This window comes from Cololabis saira, chromosome 11 (genome assembly GCF_033807715.1).
Source record: "Cololabis saira isolate AMF1-May2022 chromosome 11, fColSai1.1, whole genome shotgun sequence".
Lineage (NCBI taxonomy): Eukaryota > Metazoa > Chordata > Actinopteri > Beloniformes > Belonidae > Cololabis > Cololabis saira.
The window spans coordinates 39,149,409-39,171,304 of record NC_084597.1 but is presented as its reverse complement, the minus strand read 5'-3'; the positions used below and the strand labels follow the sequence as shown (position 1 = coordinate 39,171,304).

General features: G+C 39.7%; 1 protein-coding gene across 1 annotated transcript in view; it reads left to right on the top strand.

Annotated features, from left to right (window-relative positions):
- The window catches only part of cacna1bb (calcium channel, voltage-dependent, N type, alpha 1B subunit, b), a 248,616-nt gene that overhangs the window by 161,505 nt on the left and 65,215 nt on the right, over nucleotides 1–21,896 (top strand). The window contains exons 17-27 of the mRNA XM_061734480.1: nucleotides 1,368–1,440; nucleotides 1,676–1,793; nucleotides 4,551–4,618; nucleotides 4,737–4,843; nucleotides 7,392–7,454; nucleotides 9,857–10,588; nucleotides 11,034–11,230; nucleotides 13,254–13,386; nucleotides 17,277–17,406; nucleotides 18,074–18,133; nucleotides 18,255–18,361. Of these exons, the coding sequence (XP_061590464.1) occupies nucleotides 1,368–1,440; nucleotides 1,676–1,793; nucleotides 4,551–4,618; nucleotides 4,737–4,843; nucleotides 7,392–7,454; nucleotides 9,857–10,588; nucleotides 11,034–11,230; nucleotides 13,254–13,386; nucleotides 17,277–17,406; nucleotides 18,074–18,133; nucleotides 18,255–18,361 (1,788 nt within the window). The remainder of the gene's footprint in view (nucleotides 1–1,367; nucleotides 1,441–1,675; nucleotides 1,794–4,550; nucleotides 4,619–4,736; nucleotides 4,844–7,391; nucleotides 7,455–9,856; nucleotides 10,589–11,033; nucleotides 11,231–13,253; nucleotides 13,387–17,276; nucleotides 17,407–18,073; nucleotides 18,134–18,254; nucleotides 18,362–21,896) is intronic.

Below are 21,896 nucleotides of genomic sequence, written 5' to 3'. Positions count from 1 at the left end.
GAACTAATGTGACTGCAGTGGGTTGATACCTTAACTATGTCAGGTCTGTGTCAACACAGTAGAGCAGAGGAAACCAAGTAAGGACAACCGTATAAGGTTGTAAATACTTAAAGCTGCCTTTATTCTTCTCTAATTTACATGATCTCGTATTGTTTGTTTTGTCAGTCACTGTCTTTGCCCCATGTTGACCTTTCCATTCAGATGTGCAGTGTGATGAGTTCAAAAAAGACTGGCTCTGAACGATACATGTCAGTGTAGCCATCTGAACGATTCTCCACCTGAACATGCTTCAAACAGCTCCAGTTCTGAAGCGATGAAGCATGGGCTCACCCAAGGAAGGAGTATTTTCCCAGACTTCTCACCACTGATTGACATAAACAGGCTAAATTAATTAAGCGGACTCATTAGAGCCACTCATTTCTGTGGTGTTTTTGCTTTTACAGATGACAGAAAGGGAGACTCTGTCTCATAAAGATAATTATTGTGGTGAGCAGGTGAGCTCTGGTGAGCCCTTGGTGAAAGGTTATGCCCAATTAAGAGAAAATTGCTCAATATTAACGTCACTTAATTTTTATTCTATATGTTTGGAATTTAAAGGCTGAGAAGACATGTGGATTTGCTGATGTGCTGCACCACTCTGCTTCTCTGTGCAGACTGATAATGTCATACAGAGTGATGCAGCCTTGAGCTGCAGAGGCAGTTTGTTTGAGAACTGATATTGTTGGTAACTCTTTTTTTTCTTTCCTGATCCTTCTGTCCCAACCGTTATTGTATAACAAAAACCTCCCTTCGTCATATGTCTTGGCTTCTATTCTGAGCTGTAAAGAAATAATAAAAACTCTTTGACTTATTGTATTTCTATCTTTGTGAGGACAGATGACGATTTTAACTCAGCTTGAGGGGCGAAACCTCATTGTTTATTGCATTTGCTTTATTTTGTATTTTCAATCAATCTTGTTATCTGGTGTTAGAGTTATAATCTTACCTCAAATAAAGATGCAAAAAGTGTAAATAGCATACACAGAGAATTTTTAAATAAAAGTTAAAAACTGATTCATGGCTTCAGGTCAGGGATTTCCTCATGTCTGTGAGGGTCCTCACAAAAATAGAAGTACACATTTGTGTATATGTGATTAGAGACTGGACATGTTTTACAGACAAGAAGAACAAGAAGAAATGCTGCTGGTGTGAGTCCAAGTGTGAATGCTACTTGTTGCCTGGATACCTTAGTTGACCTTCAAGCTTTTAATATTATTAACCTAAATCCTTTCCTTGACATGCTGACAGATTTCATGAACACCTGAATGTGACTTCATTTTCTGTTCTTTTTTTCTTATTCTTTAATGTTGTGCCTCTGATTCTTTAAGGTTTAATTTTGAGGATGAAACACCAACAACAAACTTTGATACCTTCCCAGCAGCCATCCTCACTGTGTTCCAAGTAAGTCAACCCCTCCTTTACAGCGTCTGAATAAATGCGAGAATACTTAATGTATGGGGAAAGAAAGTTGATCATTTATTTAAATTAGACGGATTAAGTTCATTGTGGGTCTCCTGCACACTAAGATGCTTGATAATAACCTTTGAGTTAGTGGTTGCATATCACCATTCACTCAGTAAAATGATTTAATTTTGCTGCATCCACAGCGCTGTTTTGACTCTCCTCTCTTACTCAGATTCTGACCGGTGAGGACTGGAACGCTGTGATGTACCACGGCATTGAGTCCCAAGGAGGTGTACATCGCGGCATGTTTTCCTCCATCTATTTCATTGTCCTGACGCTCTTTGGAAACTGTATCCTCTTTAATAATATTATGAAATAACGTGTGTTGAGTCAAAAGAAGCCGGATCGGAAAATAATTTTAACGTCCCCAGTTTAGAGTGGTTATTCCATCTGTTTTTCATTCTTATAAAGTGAAAATAGTGTCCATCTATGGACATCTATGGAGTTAGATTTAGGGGGAAGTAATAACTTTCCAAACAACATGTGGAAAGATCAAGGAGGTGAAATGTAATGTTTCCATGCTGCAGGTCCTAAGTTGAGGTCTACAAATGTAACTTTTTTTTATTTTTTTTTAAACTACACACAATGGTTTAGATGCTGTTTTGCTTGGAAGACTTCAAGAAAAAAGCTGCATTCATTTCGATATGTCCATTCTGTCCCCTGTAAATTGGCCAGACATTGAATACTGTAGTAATGCACTAATAGATTGCAGATGAGTATGGATCCAATCCTGATATATACCTCATCATAACAGATATTGATTCCGGTTTCAAAGGAAAGCTGTTGTTATTTGTTGATTTAAAATTAACATTAGCTGTAAAAGTACATGATCTGTAGGAAAAAACTTGTGCATTAACCAACCCTTAAAATAAAAACCTTTCATATAATCATGATAAATCAAGTTTGGCTGTTGCAACGGTTAAAGATTTAAGGTTTGAATTTGAATGTATTCATATTATTATTCATGATTTGTATTGGAGGTGTCAGTTAGAAACTCAATCAAGGAATTATGACAATGCCGGCCCCTGATAGTGCTATTGGATCAGATCAGTCTCATCTCCACTGTCTTATATACAGTATATCAAATCCGATAGAACCACATACTGAGTTGATACAATTTCAACTTGAAAATTGGAAATTGAGCTGGAACAAGCTGGTGTGGGCTTGCTCATAACTCCCCAGCTCAACCACCACGTGTTGGATTTCACCCCGATGATGATGTTCACCCCCTTGTGCCTTTAGGTCAGGGAAAGGTCTCTCTAACGTTGTATGTGTCTGTTGTATGTGCCTACAGCAGTACAGAGTACCCGGCATTCATGGAGTCCCTGGGAGGAGTATTGGATAGTGCTGCGACTGGAGACTCCATTGTTTTACTGGGGGACTTCAACGCTCACGTGGGCAATGACAGGGATACCTGGAGAGGCGTGGAGGAACGGCCTCCCCGATCTGAACCCGAACTGTGTTTTGTTGTTGGACTTCTGTGCTAGTCACGGTTTGTCCCTAACGAACACCATGTTCAAACATAAGGGTGTCCATCAGTGCATGTGGCACCAGGACCCTAGGCCGGAGGTCAATGATCGACTTTGTTGTTTAACCTGATCTTCAGCTGTATGTCTCGGACACTCGGGTGAAGAGAGGGGCTGAGCTGTCAACTGATCACCACCTGGTGGTGAGTTAGATGCACTGGCGGAGGAGGAAGTTGGACGGACCCAAATGTATAGTGAAAGTCTGTTGGGGGTGTCTGGCTGAACTATCTGTCAGGGAAGTCTTCAACTTCCACCTCCGGGAGAACTTCTCCCAGATTCCGAAGGAGGCTGGGGACATTAGGTCCGAGTGGACCGTATTCTCCGCATCCATTGTCGATGTGTCAGCTTGAAGTTGTGGACGCAAAGTCTCTGGTGCCTGTTGTGGCGGCAATCCCAGAACCCGGTGGTGGACACCGGAAGTTAGGGATGCTGTCAGGCTGAAGAAGGAGTCCTACCCGGCCATGTTGGCTTGTAGGACTCCTGATACAGTGGACAGCCACAGCTTGGTGAGACCATGGAGGAAGACTATTGGTCTGCATTGAAGAAATTCTGGCAAACCTTCCAGTGACCTTCCAGAAAGAGGAAGCAGTACTCTGCCAACACTGTTTACAGTGCGGGTGGAGAGCTGTTGACCTTGACTCCACCTTGACTGACCATCACCCAAGCTGCAGTCACTGAGGTAGTTTGTAAGTTCCTTAGTGGCAAGGCACTGTGGGTGGATGGGAGCCGCCCTAAGTACCTCAGGCCTCTGGATGTTGTAGACCTGTCTTGGCCTCTGCAACTATGCATGGAAGAAGGGGACAGTGCCGCTGGAGTGGCAAACCAGGGTGGTGGTCCTGGTTTGCCACACTTCAACTGATGTGGTTTGGGAATCTTTATAGCATGCCCCCTGGATACTTCCCTAGGGAGGTGTTCCAGGCATGTCCCGCTGGGAGGAGACCCCGGGGAAGACCCGGGACTTGCTGGAGAGACTATGTCTCTCGGCTGGCCTGGGAAGGCCTCGGACTCCCCAGAGCTGGAGGGAGTGTCTTGGCTGAAGGAAGTCTGGGGATATCTGCTTAGACTGCTGCCCCCTCGACCCGGTCCCAGATAAGCAGATGGAAATGGATAGATGGATGGATCCCTTTGGTGATTCATGAATTAATATCCATTTTGAGATTAATACAGTCTTTTAGAATTGAATTTGAACTGACTCTTAGATTGACCACAGGTGAAAACGTTAAACATAAAGGGATAATTTAATTCAAGAGATTTTCTTCTTGAAGTAAGTGTGCTCTTGTCTAACTTGACATATTTGATTTAAAATGCATGCCCAACAAAGCACATTACCTGCCTAACTGAGGTGATTATCATTTATGAACTTGTTGCAGAAATCATTTCTACAATCATAGATTAAGTAGTAGGAAGGGTGTAGGGTGGTGTTGAGCTTCGGCCTCTATCCTCTACTTTGAGCTTTTTTGTATTATTAAAAAGTGTACTGCAATTTCACTGTATTTTCAACTGAATGCTATCATAATTCAGACACCCTACTGAATGTGTTCTTGGCCATTGCTGTTGACAACCTCGCAAATGCCCAGGAGTTGACTAAGGTGAGCTGAGTCAGACTTTGTCCGTGCTATCCTTGTACCTCAGAGCAATAAAAAGGTTGCAGTGAACCTCACTATGCATGTGACAAAAAAACAAATTTGATGTCTTGATTGGCTGAAGGATGAAGAGGAACAGGAGGAGGCAGCCAATAAGAAGCTTGCAATGCAGAAGGCACTAGAAGTGAAGGAAGTTAGCCCAATGTCAGCTGCCAACATTTCGATCACTGCGTAAGTTTCCCAGAATCTTTTACCCTCAAGCGGTAACTCTTTCCAGTCTCACACTGGAAATAGACTTTTCTCTCAGCATATTGCCCCCTTATGTACAATGCCCTCTCTGAGTCTGAAAAGTGTGTGTATGTACTTTGTTTCATCTGTGTCTGTCATGGATTTCTCCTCATCTACTCCCATTATGAGAGTGCTGTTGTGTTGCCTTGTTTGTTACGCCTCACTGCTGACCTTCTTCAGCACTATAGGCAATTAAGGAAGCTTCAGTCTAGACCTCATGTGAGTTTCCACCAGCAGTTTTATACTTTTTTTTTTCTTTTAATAATGTTTCCTGGTTTCCCCTGTTTTTAAAAGAATTGGCTCATGTCTGAAACAACCAATTATTGAACTGCTTTAAAGCTTGACCCTTAATGTGTAGCTCTCTTGCTTTAGATATATTGTGTATTTTAAAAGAAAAAGGAGAACAGTTAAAAAAAAAAAGCATAAATACCCTGTGATTATCCATTCAAACATTTAAAAGCGAACCTCTGAACCAACACAAGGCTGTGACACTGGGTCTATGGTAACAAAAACCTCTAAATGCAATTTCGAGTTACTTATGAGTTTATTTCATTCATGCTGTTCACAAAGAGCAAAAATATTGCAAACTGTGTGCTCTTTGTGCTCTCACAGTAAGGTCTAAGGACTGCTGGGATATTTCTGCACAGCTATTTCATGTGCTGTGCAGTTTCTTAGTCTTTTATTAATTTGACAGTTATCATATTTGGTTCGCACTCAGGCCTTAATTGCCACCCTCCTCACGGAGAATGAGGTCATTTAGACACTAACGACTGATCAGTGCCGTAAATCACCAGTCGTCTAACTTCCTAATCTTTCCCTCTTTCACTGTTATGATTGTGATTGTATGCATGCTTTCTAAGTGTGCTCGGATTAATTTTAATTTGGTCTTTAAACAATGTGACCAATGGTTTTTCTGTTTGTTTACTATGCAGAGAAAATCAGAGTTTCATTACAAAATGACATCGCTGCCTTCAAACTGTATTTCTGTCCAGATTTAAATTTGTATGTATTTTTTCCCGCAAGTTGTGACTTCTTTGGTCTTTTGCAGCATATTCTGAAGAATCTCAACAGGACTAATATCTAGAATCCTGGCATTGTTGTATTTGAATATATCCATCCTATCAGGGGAAAATCTTTTAGTCTATTCAGGATGTCAGCTGAGTTCATTTGTTTGGTCAAATAACAATGTTTAACCTCAACCTAAATCCACCCCAGTATGATTCTTCAACAAGCTAACAGAGTAAGCTGTAGACATCACTGATGCATCATTTCTGGCATTGCTCTACTTACCATAAAGGGATCATTACTGTGGAACAGAGAGAATCTACATGGGCTGAGCACTCACTATCTACTGCTCTGCACAGTGTTCCCCAGTTTGCAATGCTGTTCAATTATGCAGTGAGGACATTCACGTACTGTGCAGTGTACTCAGCATATCTGACAATGCATCATGAAAGGTAGTGTGCATGCAATGGTTACTACATTAGCTGATGATGATCTGTTGGGTGTTAACCGTCCAGCAGCAATAAAACAGTTAACAGAAACGAATAATTTGACTAGTAGTGTCTTATAGTTAATTCTGTCTATGAGCTTACCTCATGGTCATCTGCATAGACCTCCCTGATATAGGAGACGAGGGAATAGTGCACCAAGTATAATGTAGGGGGGGATTTTGGACACAACCCTGGACTCATTAGACAATATGACTATCTGTTTAGTCCCAACAGCTTGTGCTTTATTTTTAGTGTATGTTTGAATAGTAAATAAAGCCATGACATCTGCTGTTGGTTCTCTTCAATCTGATTTCAACTAACATTTAAATGCGCTGCAATTTACATCATACATCTCTTCCTGACCATGTTTCTTCCTTGAAATTGATGGTCTATCGCTATCTGTCAAGGTTTCAAAATGCGTTGGACTGTTCTTAGCTCAGTTTTGGTAGTTTCAGCTATCTCCTTATAGTTGTTTAGAAAAGGTCATCATTCTTTGATGTAAACTAAAAAATTGACTAATTTGAAGCACAAGCATCAGTGCCATCTTTTTTACATCTTTTGATATTGGTTGTTTCTCTTTGCATCCGTGAGGGTTAATAACTTTTTCTTGGTGTCAGCTAAAAACAACCCTTTTCCAGTTATAGATTTTAACCTATTCTGTGTGCTAAAATCCAGGTCATGACGTGTTTTTCTTTTTGCCAGGCAGTGAAACTGCAAAGCAGTGCAATCCAAAAAATTAATTCAAAACTGAAATGCTACTATTGAGTTGTAGTTTAAAAATGTTTCCTCATTTTCTAATGAAACTCTGGATCTTTTTTAGATTTTTGTGTCTTAAAAATGTCACTGCTCACACTGATTTTTGTTGTTGTTCTGTTATTTAAGTGAGATGCACATATTAGGCCTACTCTGTGAACCAAGGGGGACTGGTGGACTCTGTCCACCAGTCCCCCTTTACATTTTTGTCTCATTTTTCTTTTGTTTTTGTTCTGCATGTACAGTTTTGTAAAGCAAAATCGAGATGCACTCTCTCGCAGGTCGTCCATCAACAGCATTCAGTCACCGTGAGTTATCTCTCTGTTACAATACTCTCCTCCTTGTGTTCTCCCTTCACTCCTTTATTCTTGACTCCACCCCTCTTTTCCTCTCCCCTGACTTCCTACGTCTCTGCTGTCATCTCTCTGATTCCTCGCTTTTCTTCTCCGTATCCGATCCTATTCTTATCTCCTCACCTGTCTGGTTATCTCAGCTCTCCTCTCGCCTCATGTCGTCTCTGTACCTTTTGTCAGCTGTGGACCTCCATTATAATTAAACTGCAGCGTGAAATTCAAGAGTTAAGGCGCATTTTTGTGTGTGTGTGTGCGAGCGTGCGTCCGTGCGAATTGTAGACAGTAAACAGATATTCCTCGTTCCAAGTATGTTTATTTAGTTAATCTGTGCTGGTGCTTTCTGCTCAGTTTTCTCTGATTTGTTCATAGATGGTCAAGTTCCCAGTGTTTCTGCGAGTGTAGGTTGTTTGACAGTTCCTATCTGTTTATCATAGCCTCATGGACACTCCTTCAAGCCCAAAGTTGTCCCAGTGTAATCTAAAATTAAACTGACAGCTCTAGGTTTGCTCTCCTGCTTGTCAATTTGCAGTCTCAGTATGTAACAGTGGAGATTGAAAGCCAGACACAAGAATTTTAGATCATGCTAATTTATTACTAACACTTCTTGTATAGTATGCTTTTGAGTGTGCATGTTCTTTGTAAATACAGCTCACAAAATAACACTCTTATCCTGTCAGTCAGGACACCTCTTGCTGTCTTTTCTGAAACTATACATATAGTATATTTGTGTGTGTAGTTTACCTGTCTGTGGGTACTTTGTCCTCTGTGTCTCCTATCTGTGCATGTCTTTTAGGAGTTATAGTGTCTACTGATCCCCTGCTCGATGTATCTTGAGGTACAGGTGATCAAATGGAATTATTTTAAGTATCCCATAAATCAATGTGTGAATAAATCATACTGTGCACAGATGCAACAGTATGTGTTCTTACATGAGAGGTGGAAGCATTTGACACATTGAATTACGTTTCACATTTCCTATACTTTTCCCGTCTTCTGAAAACCCATTTTATTAAAAGAAAAATCTAATTACTGCCATTTCTAGACATAATGTCCCTGCTGTCTAGTCAGTCTCTTAATTAACGTAAACTTTCTGCAGGGAATGGCCATAAAACATAGCATCTTTTTTTTTTTTTAAGCCTGCTTCATTAACTCATAAGGTGGTTCACTTAGAAAATTAAGAAACACCTACATGTTCTGCGACTTTTATTGAGTATAAGATCACTAAGATTTGGCACAAAGAAGTGATAAGTGAGTAATAACAGAAACTAATTCCTCTTCTCATTTCTGGTGTTTTCCACCAGTCAGACTTTTCAGTAGAGGCCTCAAAGTCTCATGATCGACCCATAAGTAGTGCTTTTCACGCTGGAATATTTCCCCTTATAATCTTGAAGAATTGCTCGAGTGGATGAATTCGTAGTTTTTGTTCCTTTCTCCTGTCAAGTAACCTTATATTTGTTAAGTGAGATAATAAACAAAGCCATATGCCTTTTCTGTGTTTTACTTGGTCATTAGAAAAGGCCTTGAACAGTAAAACAAAAAAAAAAGATAAATATCATTTCAGCTTTTCCAAAGAAAAGGGTACACTATTCAGTCACCAAACACATACAGTGGGGCAAAAAAGTATTTAGTCAGCCACCGATCGTGCAAGTTATCACACTTAAAAAGATGAGAGAGGCCTGTAATTTTCATCATAGGTAACTTCAACTATGAGAGACAGAATGGGGGGAAAGAATCCAGGAAATCACATTGTAGGATTTTTACTGCTTTATTTGGCAAATTCCTCGGTAAAAGAAGTATTTGTCAACTATAAACAAGCAAGATTTCTGGCTTTTTGAGTCTCTGGCTGGCATGAAATTCAAATAGTTGTTTTCAATATATACATTTTCTGATAAATGAATAATTTCATTTTTACTTTCTGCTAAAGGTGTAAATAAACTAACAGATTTAAGTTTTTGCTGTATTTTGTTAAACCTGCCAACTTTTCTGGGATTGACATTTGACACAATGTCACAGTACACGTTTAACCATTTCAGTTATTAGAGCTCAGTATAATACTTCTGCCATGTTACCCAGAAACTTTACCATGGTGAATGTTTGTGCTGCCACATCCATAGACCTCTCTTTGCACTTCTTAGTTTACACCGCCAGAGTTTGCTGAGTGTCATTACATTGGAAAATGCTATGTCTTTTTTAGACGTGGATGTTTATGGCTATGGATGGATCTCTGGGTTGCGATGTTTACCCAAACACCATACTGACTGGCACTCATTCAGAGCATGATTAATAGAATATCTGTGTATCATTGTTTTTTCAATGGCACGTGATCTTTCCCTGTGGATCTGGCTTGATACTTGCAGCAAGGAGCAACTGCGATCTGCAAAGAACAAGTCAATATGGGAGCAGAGGACGACCCAATTGAGGAGACACAACATGAAGCTGAGCAGTGAGGCCTTGTTTAATGAACTCAACCCAGAGGAGCGCCTCCGGATATCCAGCACCCTTCATCTCCATCCTGAAATGAAGACTCATATGGACCGGCCACTTCGGGTACAGGCCAAGAACGGTGACCAGCCCAACCCACCCCATGAAGAAAGTACGGAGGAGGGTTCCCAGCTGGATGGGGTGGGTGACAGCTTCCACACACACTCCAGGAGGCATCACCGCCATCGTGACAAGAATGGTGAGGGAGGTGGCAGCCGGGGAGAGAGATACCACATGCATCACAGCAGGAGCAGAGAACAAAATGCAGACGGCCCCCAGATGAAAGAGGGGGGAGGGGAGAGGAACCAGAGGTGTGATGGAGGCAGACACAGACAACACCACCAGGCTGGATCTCCTGAGGATGAGGCCAGTGATGTACAGGGGGGGAGAGGGAGAGAGGAGAGAGGGCATCGCCACCATCACTCTCATCGAACACCAAAAGAAGGAAATGGCTTGTTAGTGAACAGCGCACAGGGAGAGGGCAGAGGAAGGGGTGGAAATGGAGGGAATGGCAATGGAGAGAGGAAAAGACGCCAATCTCGCATGACCAGAGCTCAGTCTACTTTGGGTCGAGATGAGTGCAAGAGGAACGATGACAAAGCTTGTCGGTAAGACTACTGAAATTCAGCCAGTACAAACGTTGTTCACATATGTCAATATTACATTTGTAGATGACTTATTGAATGAATAACTTCATAAATATCTGACCATCCTATTTCTGACTCCATCCATCCATCCATCCACCCACCCATCCATCCATCCATCCATCCATCCATCCATCCATCCATCCATCCATCCATCCATCCATCCATCCATCCATCCATCCATCCATCCATCCATCCATCCATCCATCCATCCATCCATCCAACAATTTGTGTTTTTCCAGCAAAGTCACCATAGAAATAATTTGCTGCAGGCTCAAAGTTCTGTTTACTGTTTGATTCTCATTACCAGTCTGCACATGAATTGTACATAAAGTCTAACTGTGTTTAGATATTTAATTTGATCACTTTTTGTGTCATGACATAATACAATATACATCTTTTTCTTCAGAGAGAGGCAGCCAGATGCTGATGAGGACAGCTTTGCCTGCAGTCCTGTGAACAGTAACATAACTCTTAATGCAAAGCAAGAGGATGATGACAACCAGAAGAACTCCAGCAGGGCCAGCCAGGTTGGCCTCAACAGCAACACTATCCACATCCCTGTCACCATCACTGCACCTCCTGGAGAAACCACCATCATACCCAGTAAAGACAGCAGCTTTTTTTAATAACTTGATCACATTATTTCTTCACTAGTCACCAGTTTGTTATAAAGTCATTAAGGATTATTAGAGGTAATTAAGAGAGTCACCAAGATCTCAGCAAAGAAAGTGTGAAGTAAACTTCTGTCTTATACTGGTAACTATCAAAACTTTTAAAATAAAAGCAATTTCATACAAAAAACAAACGATTGATTAAGCCTAGTCTGACCAGTCAGACCAATGGTTGCACCAATGGTTGCTTATCAAACTATGCACCCAGTTAGTTCGAGCTTAACAACAAGGTGATGTATTCAGAGCAACAGAGATGAGTCAACAGGTGTGTGTTGTGTAGAAGAGTAAATTAAACTGTAGCCATAGCCTGTCAGGAAAACAGCAAATACGTCTACCTTGCATAGAATTATTTGACACCGTCTTTTGATCAGTTTTCTAAGAACAAGTCTGAATTTTTAATTGTCGACGCCAAAGCTGATTCAAATGGCCACTAACCTTCACTGTTCACATCCAGACTTTCTCTACAAGGATAGACTGATTTGATGGGCTCCTCAGGATTTTGAGCATATTTAATGAGCCACCAATGGATACTTAACGTACCTTCAAAACAGATTTTAATTTTCCACTGGCATTTCTAGGCCAAATTAAGCCCACCCTCTGTAAAATTTTTAGTCAATGCTTGTGAGAAAACAGCGCTCACTTTCCAGTCAAAGGCAAGAGGAAATGGAGTGGGATATTATAAAAGGCAAAACATTTTGTTGTAAGCGTCTATTATAATAAGTGACTTTGAGCTCATCCCTCTTGGCTTCAGTTGACACAGTTGAAAATGGATCACAGAAGAGATGACAACAAACACAGACAAGACTTTTGAGTTTAACATTGAATCATCACAAATGTTTACTTCTGTAGTCTTTTCTTAAGCACTAAGCATTTCCTTGAGCTATATGGAAAATGTAATGAGGCCATAGAAATATTGTAGAAGAAATTGAAAAGGACAGATGGAGGGAAAAAAAATGACACAGCCACACTAAGATGTGATGTGGATCTGCTGTAATTTAAAGCATTTAAAGTTTAAAAGCATTTCAAACCAATAAAGGAAGGAAAAAAAAGGAAAAAAATATTGTTGACCCTGAATTTACTCATTCATGAAAATCGGTACACTACACACCTGTATCATGTCGTAACTTAAAGAAAAGTCTCTTGGTGCCATGGCCGAAACCGAACAGGAAGTCGGCCATTTTGAATTAATCGTGTAATATTGCTGCAATTTATGCCATTTCTTCGGCCGCTTCTTCGCCCGAACCGTAACGTGCACCCAGGTGTGTTATACATCAAAATGTGCGTCTCGATCATGCGGCGATGCGCATTACTTTTCTCAGTCAACAGCATTACCGTGTTAATGATAGACCAAAAAGCGTGCCCCACCTTCATCTGATTGGTCCATATTTGATAGTCCCTACTTTCTGCCATAACTTTTGAATGGTTTGATATAAAGACTCGTGGGTGGTATCATGGGACTCGGTTTTGAGTCCTTGAACATAATTGGGGCAAATTAGCTCCGCCCCTTCTTATGATTGGTCGATATTTGATAGTCCCTATTTTCTGCCATAACTTTTGAATGGTTTGATATAGAGAGTCGTGGCTGGTGTCATCTGCTAAATGTCCAGGCCTGAAGAATCTACATGCAAGTCATACAAGCGCTTCCACTGCAGCACGCCTGAATGTGCACAAGGTTGCAAGGGCCCGTTCATCGCTGCTTGCAGCTTTAATTCGTTTTTTGTTTTTGGGGGGGGCATTCAACCAATTTATCTATTCTCTTGAGCAACACTGCAGTGCTTAATGCTGGCTTTGCTACCACCATCTTACAGGATATGAAATAGTTGAGTAATGGATTTTATATTTGAATGAATGCAGAGTAAGTGTAGTCATTAGACAGATACAGTATATTTCCTTGTCTCACATTCGTCTTTCCTTGAGTTAAATAATTTGTTTTTGTTTTTTTTCTGTTACACTAGTGAATAACATTGAGGCTGACAACATTCAACTCAGTGAAGAGAAGAAAGATTTGGAAGACGATGAAGATGCAGCCGAGGGGCCCCGGCAGATCCTTCCCTACAGCTCAATGTTCATCTTTGGACAGACGAACCCGTAAGACAGTATTATTTTTTTTAAAGTCAAGCACCCAGAAATGCTGTGTTAATTTACATTCACTGTCATTCACTAAAATATATTTTACTTTTTAAAATTAGTACTTTCTTTTCATGTCTCACCAAGTAATGAGCGATTACTGGTAAATATATGTTACTGGTAAGATATGTCTTCTTCCTTTATGCTGACGATCCATTAGTGCAGGCTTCATCAGAACTTCTGCTTAACCTTGGGGTAGTTTGTACCACAGGCAAAATCAGTTTGGAGAAGTACATGAAATCTGAGACTCCTTCACCTTTCTGTTCAATGTTAGTTTTGTTTAGCAAGTTGCAGACTGATATCCAAACTGAACTCTGCTTGAACCGTCCCCAATAAGTGCAGTTGTAAATGCAATTGCAATTGACGTAACATGAATATACAGTACTATGATATTGGCACAAGAATAAATAGAGAAAAAAATAGAATATTGCAGTTATGTGTAGGATTACAAAAGTGTTATATTAGTAACAAAGTTAGACTGTAATTGTAGGCAAAATGTTAGCTACATTAATGCTTAATACACCATGTAATTACTTTCTTTTGTATGACAAATCAAAATGTGGAGATATACATTCTGAGTTTCCTGAACCTTACAAATCCTTCAAAATGTTTGTTCAAAAACATACCGTCAGAGACAGTCATTAGATTTTTAATATATTAGCACAACAGAAAAAGTTTGGACGGTGTAAAAAGATGGAAGAAAAAATTCTAAATTTATTTCATTTAATTTCAGATAGTATGTATTAATAGTATTAATTTCAGATGTTCATGATTCGTCTCAGATTTATGTAATTTGTTAAAATACATCCACTCCTGCGTTTCAGGCCTGGACATGTCGGGAGTGTAAACGGGCCAGTCTAGTAGCTGTACACTTTTTTTCCCCAAAGCTTTGTAATGTATGCAAAAAGTGGTTTTCAATTGTGTCTGTATTAAAAGGAATCAAAAAGTTCCAAAATACATCAACTTGAGGGTAGATTATGTTGCTATCATTATCACTGAACTTTTTGTATTCAAATTCAATTCAGTTCAAAAATACTTTAATAATATCGAAAGCGAAGTTAACTATTGCAGTCCTTTTGTATGATTTAAGTATCATCAATTTCAGGGTTGTCAATGATCTTCTTTGCACAATCAGCTCCAGAGGCCCCAGAACAGAGCCAGCTTTATTCGTCAGTTTGTTCAGTTACTTAGTAGCTGGTAGCTGATGCTGCTCCCCCAACAGATGACTGCAGATGTGATTACTCTCCAGACAGACTTGTAAAAGATATACAACATCTTACTGCAAATCCTAAAGGACTGTAGTTTCCTCCAGAAGTAACGTATGCTCTGTCCCTTCTTATAAACAGCATGAGTGTTGCTTTTCCAGTCCAGTTTTCTTTCCAGGTCATCACCAAGCTATTTATTCTCCTCCATCACTCCCATGTCTCCTCCCATGATGGAAAAACCGTTTTAAGCTGACTTAATCCTGGCTCTTCTAAAAGACAATAATCTCCTTTGTCTCATTCACATTCAAGATGAGATGATTGTTTCCAGAGCATGCCACAAAACGGCCACAACACAGTCCACCAGTTCTCTGTCTCAGTCTTTGTACATCACTGATACACCCCACAACTGCAAAGACACTTCAGTATCTCTGCAGATGACAAGACTCAAGACTGGTTTGAACAGGAAATCTGAGGTGTACAGTATGAAGAGGAGTGATGAGAGTATAGTCTCCTGTGTTGCTCCTACAACTCAATATCATCACAGAAAGTCTTTATAATGTGTTGCTAACAAGGGTCTGGACGCTCCTTTTAGTCTCTATGTTACGGTTAATGTTGAAAAACGGCTATTTTGCAAAATAGCCGGCTAATATGCAAAATAACCGTCAGGGCGTCTAATGTATAAAAACGGCAGTAGCCGGTTAATGCTGTGGATGTGTCAGACCCGACACCTTTTCGGGGAGTGTAACATTAGGCTTCTTCAACAGCCATAAATAGCCTTGTCAACAACAAGCATGTGCAGCATATGGGCTTCTTCCATTGGCTGCTACGCACCAACTGCACTGATTGGCGACTGTAAGTGACTGGTTTGAAGCGCAAATTTCATCCATTCAACTGAACTGTAGGCTATTCTGTAGTGTAGTAACTGGACTCTATCTACCAAATGAATTATGTTTGCTTAGTTCGTTTTGTTTTCATCAATTTGTGCAAATGGAGGAGGAGGAGAGACCTCATCTCATCATGCGCTTCGGGTTTGCGCGATTCGGGTTTAGGAGTTTCACCGTCATGAGAGAGACGCAACAATTGTTTGTCTGTTTTGGAGGTCAAAGAGAAGGTGGGAATAGATCTTTCCTCACAAAGATTGTCTCACTGGATATTTGCGAGTACGTTTCCCAGACCTATAAGGCTGGTAGAGGTGTGCCCAAATTCAGAGCGCACTCCACTGCTCCACTCCCTCGGTGGCAAAGCTCTATTCTGGGGTGCCAATGACGTGATCTGTAGTTTGCATTATTCGTTTTGAAATACTCAATTGAGGAATATACTGCATGGGATTTGGACTCAGAATAATTGCTATAATTGCCACGGCATGCCACGATCAGCTCGAGACAATTGTCTCGAGCTGACCGGAGAGATGATTAAAAATGTGATGGCCGCGCACCAGGAGGTTAAAAATGTATGTACTTTGCAAAATAGCCGTTTTTCTACATTAGCCGCCCTGCCGGTTATTTTCCACATTAGCCGGCTATTTTGCAAAATAGCTGTTTTTCTACATTAACCGTAACATCTACACTGGAGCCTTGGTCTTAGTTTGGAGCAAACAGTGCCAATTTTCTTCGTAGAAAAGCTGAAATACGGGTTCATCTGACCACGATACACATTTCCACAACACTGAGCCCAAATACGTTGACATTTCTGGATAGGGTTAGCTTTAGTTGTCTTTTGTGTCATGTTTTGAGAGTGAATGTCTATGCAGCTCTGAACTGCAGTGTTTGACAAAGGATTTCCAAGCCAATCCCAGGTCCTTGTGTGTGTCTATCCTTCAGCTATTTATAATGTGATATGTATTTTGATTCAGATGTGTTTAAGGAATCAGAGAGCATGACTTCAATCTCACGCTGTTCAGAATCAGAATCATGTTGATCTTTATGCACTAAATTTGCTCCAGATTTTAATTTTAATTTTAAGTTTATTGAGGTTTTTATGCACTGCTGAGGGCAAAATCAGTGGATCCCTTCCGATCTTTCTTTAAGGGACATTGTTTTTGGAGGAACAGAGGTGTTTTTTTTCCACACACTTGTAGACAAAGTGACTATCATCTCCCCATTTTTGTTCATCAAAAAATCATGAATATCAATTTCAGTTTAACTCTGGTCCTTATTTTTATGCCACATTTCTGTTTATGAGATTAATGTGAGTGTTTGATATTCTCCATCTATTGTGTGTTCATGGGGGTCAATAGATGGAGAAAAAGATGAAAAGGGTTGTTGTAATGTGTCAGGTCATTCTCTTAAAATCTTTTCTTCCCTTGCTTAACCAAATGTAAGACAAAACTAGTGAACTAGTGAGTTTTTGTATTAGTTAAACAGATATTCAGAAACATTCATAGGTCCACTTTCAGGCAAAGGATTAAAAAAAGGGCATTGTGTACCTTTCTCTGGATAGCTTATTAAATATTGTACTTATCAGTACACACCCACATGATACTGGATCTTTAGGTACCCCAAGACACCTTGGACAAAGAGTGTTTGTGTTTGCCCACAGCCTGTTTAGAGGGGTGTTGCCTGTATTTACCTCATAAGCTATAACTACTCACCGATAGTACACTTGTGTGCATCCACATATCCGTTTATTTGTATGTGGCCTTTGCAGAGTGCGACGCCTGTGTCACTATGTGGTCAACTTACGCTACTTTGAGATGTGCATCCTGATGGTCATTACCATGAGCAGCATCACCCTAGCGGCCGAGGACCCCGTGCAAGCCAACGCACCCCGGAACAATGTGAGTCGAGTTGACAGACTTCATAAATACACATCTGGAGGAGCACAGCACATGATACGCACAGAAAAGTATTTGCATGAAAATGTGCATGCTCACACAAGTGAATGAGGATTCACATATAAATATGTCTCATTTGCACCAATTATGAAGCACTTCCTAAGAAGGCTAGATAGTTTAGTGATGTAGAAGAGCAAGCGGAGGCAAGCACAAAAAACACACTTTTTGAATTACTTTTAATCAAATAGTTATTGCCACAGTTGTCTAAAGTTTAGAATTAAAACAAAGATAAAACATGTAGGTCTTAATGTGCTCTCGTCATCTATGCATGTGTGAAGGAATGGGATGAAATACGCACAAACAAACATGTGACCTGAGTTTTTGTTTTTTCATCCTGACGGTTAATTAGTATTCCAGTCAGGGGTTACATAAAGAAGCAGAGGGGATGGTGAATTTGTTTGCTTGTGTTTATTGGTGTGGATGTTCAGGCCCTGTGTGTTTGTGCAGAAGAAGACGAAGCTAACATTGTTTGAGACCTCGGACAGGACAGGGGACCATATTGTGCACATCGGGCATTTTCACACGTACTTCCAGAGAGTCTTGAATTAAACTCATCTATGATTTTCTGATGAGTCATTTCACAGGACATTTCCTTGTGCTGTGTTTGCAGATTCTGAAATATCTGGACTATGTCTTTACTGGGGTCTTCACATTTGAGATGGTGATTAAGGTGAGTGCAAAATCAGTGAACACCCACCCATGCATTTTTGAAGAACGTAACCTATGTGATGTTTCAGTTACTTAGATCATAGTTGAAGCATTTCATCATATTTGGACTTGCTTGACTCTAGATGATTGACCTGGGACTTCTTCTCCACCCTGGCTCCTATTTCCGTGACCTTTGGAACATTCTTGACTTCATAGTGGTCAGTGGAGCCCTGGTGGCCTTTGCTTGCTCGTAAGTCACTTTTTCCATTAATAACCTACATTCTAGACAGCTCTTTTTATTGTATGTATTTATATGTATGTATGGCTCTGAATATGATTTATTTTGGGCAAACCACAACACGTCACATCCTCTTCACCATCTACAACTGAGTTGACTAACTTGAGGAACTCTGATAGGGTTGGTGCCCCTGATGCCGTATTATGCTTTAACAAAGAACATGAGCATGTCCATCAAACTTTTTCCCACAAACGTTAAGATGTTTTTGTTGCCTGGGGGTTGATTCTTCTCTTTGACCTTCCTTTCTGGTGATTTAATTGGTCTTGCATGATTTGGATGACAGATTTAAAGTTCACACATGAGCAGAGAGAAACTCAGTTTTATTTTAATAAGAAACACTGGAAATTAATTGCCATGATACAGTTAATCCTTTAAACATTTGAAATCCATTTGCAATGCCTATTTTACAATGCTCTTGGTCTTGTCATTAATCCACCTGTTATTTCGTGCATTTGTTTGAGAATTATTTACTTAAAAATCCCGACCTCAGAAATGCTTGGGGCATTTGTCGCTGCCAGAAGCCCTGGCAAGATTACTACAATCACTTTTGACATGAGTATATTGATTGTATGTCCTTCTTCTGTCTAATCAACTTAAAATAAGAGAATAAATCATATAAGTAAGGACCTTTTGAAAAATGAATGGTAACAAAGTTTCTAGTTCATGCAGAATGTTTTTATATCATCCTGCTGAAAAATACATGGATGTTCCTGGAAAAGGAAAATATTGCTTTAAAATCTCAGTGTACTTTTCTCCATTAATGCTGCCATCACAGAAGTATAAATTGCTTTTGACAAGGTCACTGATAAAACCCATAACACAACAGAGCCTGGTAACTGTTTTAGCAGAGGATTGAGCACTTCAGCAGACATCTAATCCAAAACGCATCGTCAGCCTTCTGGTTGAGCTGCAGAACCACACTTATACAGCTGTTTTCATCCAAAATGTACTGATTAAGTGTGTCTTTCTCAACACTTTTAATGATTACGTTGTGAATGTCTGCAGTTGATTCATGACATATCATACTGGGGATATTTTGTTATACAGTATTATTAGTTGATGAGTTCTGCTCCAGTTTTGACACCGGTTTATTAGTGAGAGGTCACTGAATGTTTGCATGCATGTGTCTCTGGAGGAAGAAAAAAATGATGTATTATTCTTTCAAACAGCTTAATGAGTTTTTGGCCTTAAGTTCTTTTTTTTGCATACTTCTCTTCACAGTGCTTTCTGTGACTCAAATTTGTTTGTCTTCTGCCAGCTGTAAATTGATGCTTTTCTCTGTCTTTTATCTGTTGCTGACTCTATCTCTGTCACTTTTTGTCCTCTATCTTCTTTTTTTCCTGGTTTAAAGGAGCCTTATGGGGTAATGCCTACTCTTTCTGACCATCTATCCACGTGCATCTCTTCCTGTTTATGTCCTCTGCCTTCCTTCATGTCCATCAGCCTGTGTCATTTGTGTTTATAGTCTCCAAGTTTATAGTCTTGTTTCAAGCAAATGTCATGTTTTGTCATTTGCTTTTCCTATCTTCACAACCAGCGTCTCGATAAAAGATCCTAGCATTTACTATGTTTTTGTTATGTAACCGTGGGCTATTGCTCTTTTCAGGTTAGATAAGTGTAATTACTTGCTTTGCAATTATCTGGCTTATTGAATATGTGTTAGCAGAGCCCATGCCAAGTTGGGCAGCAGACTGAGCAAAATCTATCTTACCGTTTTAATCGAACTTTCCGAATATTAATGTGTTAAATGTGTTTCTTGTACATGTGGCCAGGACAAAATCAATTTATCCTGTTAAACACAGAATTTCATCATCTTGCTCAACACAAAATTTAACGATATCCTCATCCCTCTTTGTTTATTTTCTTTTCTGCATTTAATCCCTACAATCTACCCCAAATTTTGAGAACTCAACTCAAAATTTGTGCCATGCATGTGTGTATTCAATAACACATAATATATAATTATATTATTATAATTATATAATAACATATTTGTTGTGTCATAGAAATGAACTATAACCCAAACCAACTTTTTAAAAGTGTTGTATTAAAAAAGGGTGACTGAGTTACAGTATGTGCAGGTTTTTAATTCAGGATTTTAACTTGTAAGACCATTTCAGATAAATTTGTCAAACAATAGGATGTCTTGTGACACTATTTTTTGCATGGAGGCTGTGTAGGAATACTTGAATGTTTGTGTACTGATTAAATCAGACACTATTTAAACGGTGTGACCTGTGTAGATCTAACTGTAATGCACCACAATTCCCTATCACTGTTTTCATGCCACCATGTTGGAAGACTTAAAAAGGACTGATTTTTCCTGGTTGTTTTTCCATTCAGGATAACAGCCATCAATGATGTTGCTGTCCTGACTAGAACACACCACTTGACCCAATCCTACATGAACTGATTAATTTTTTTAAATTCCTCTCATAATTAGGTCTAAACGATGGACAAATTAGACAACTAACATGGTAAACCAACATCTTACCTGGTCCATTTGGTTCCCAGATCATGTCTTGACTGCTGAGTACACCGATGTGACCTCCACATGAAACCTGACTCTGTGTTAAGGTTACAGAAATATTTAAAATACCAGCCACAAAACTAAGGGACCTCAGGTTCCTTTAACAGTGTTGGACAAATTCAGAACTATGTTCTTCGTACAGTGTGATATTTATTTATTGGGGTGCAAATGCAGTCACACAGCAAGTTGTCCTTAACAACAGCATCATCTTGTCTTTGCTCCATTTGGAAAACTGTCATCCTCTTCCTGTAATGTGTTTTTCATTCCAAATGTCATTAGCTGTTTGTTGCTTTACTCTTTCAAAAGGTGATTAGATTGAGCTACCACTGTCCTCTTATGTTTTCCTGTGTTTAGATGTTGTATGTGTGAAAGGCCAATACTGCTATTATACTCTGATGCCTGTGATATCTGCTTCAAATGTTTATTTTTCTTTGTCCTTCTTTCTATGCTGGTCTGTTCTGTATTGTCTGCTTGCATATGCTTATTTCCTTTTCTCATCAGATCGCAACAAAGTGTGGCCAGGTGGGAACTGTCCCTATCTATCTTTTACTCACCAACCCACCTCCCCCTTCAGCTCATTTTCAGCTTGTTAAACCCAAATCAACATTCCTTATTTTAATATCCTAATCTGCCGTTTCACTCCTGATCCCAAGGTGCTTGCAGTAAGACCATGGTTTCCCTCCTTCATAGCACTCTTCCCTTTTAGAGAAGTATATCCCCCTTGTGCCAATATTGGTACATCAAGTTCAAAAAACAATATTGGGAACTCCACACTCCACATCATAGCTTTCAGAAGATCATTTCATAGCTTCTGATGTGCATTAATATGAATTCACATTCAGTATCATTGCACTTTCAGTCTTAAGTTATAAGTGTGTCAGAGTTAAATCGCTTATCCATCATCTTGCTTTGAATCAAAATCAAGCAGTCACAACTTAAGTAGCTTTAATAGGCTGA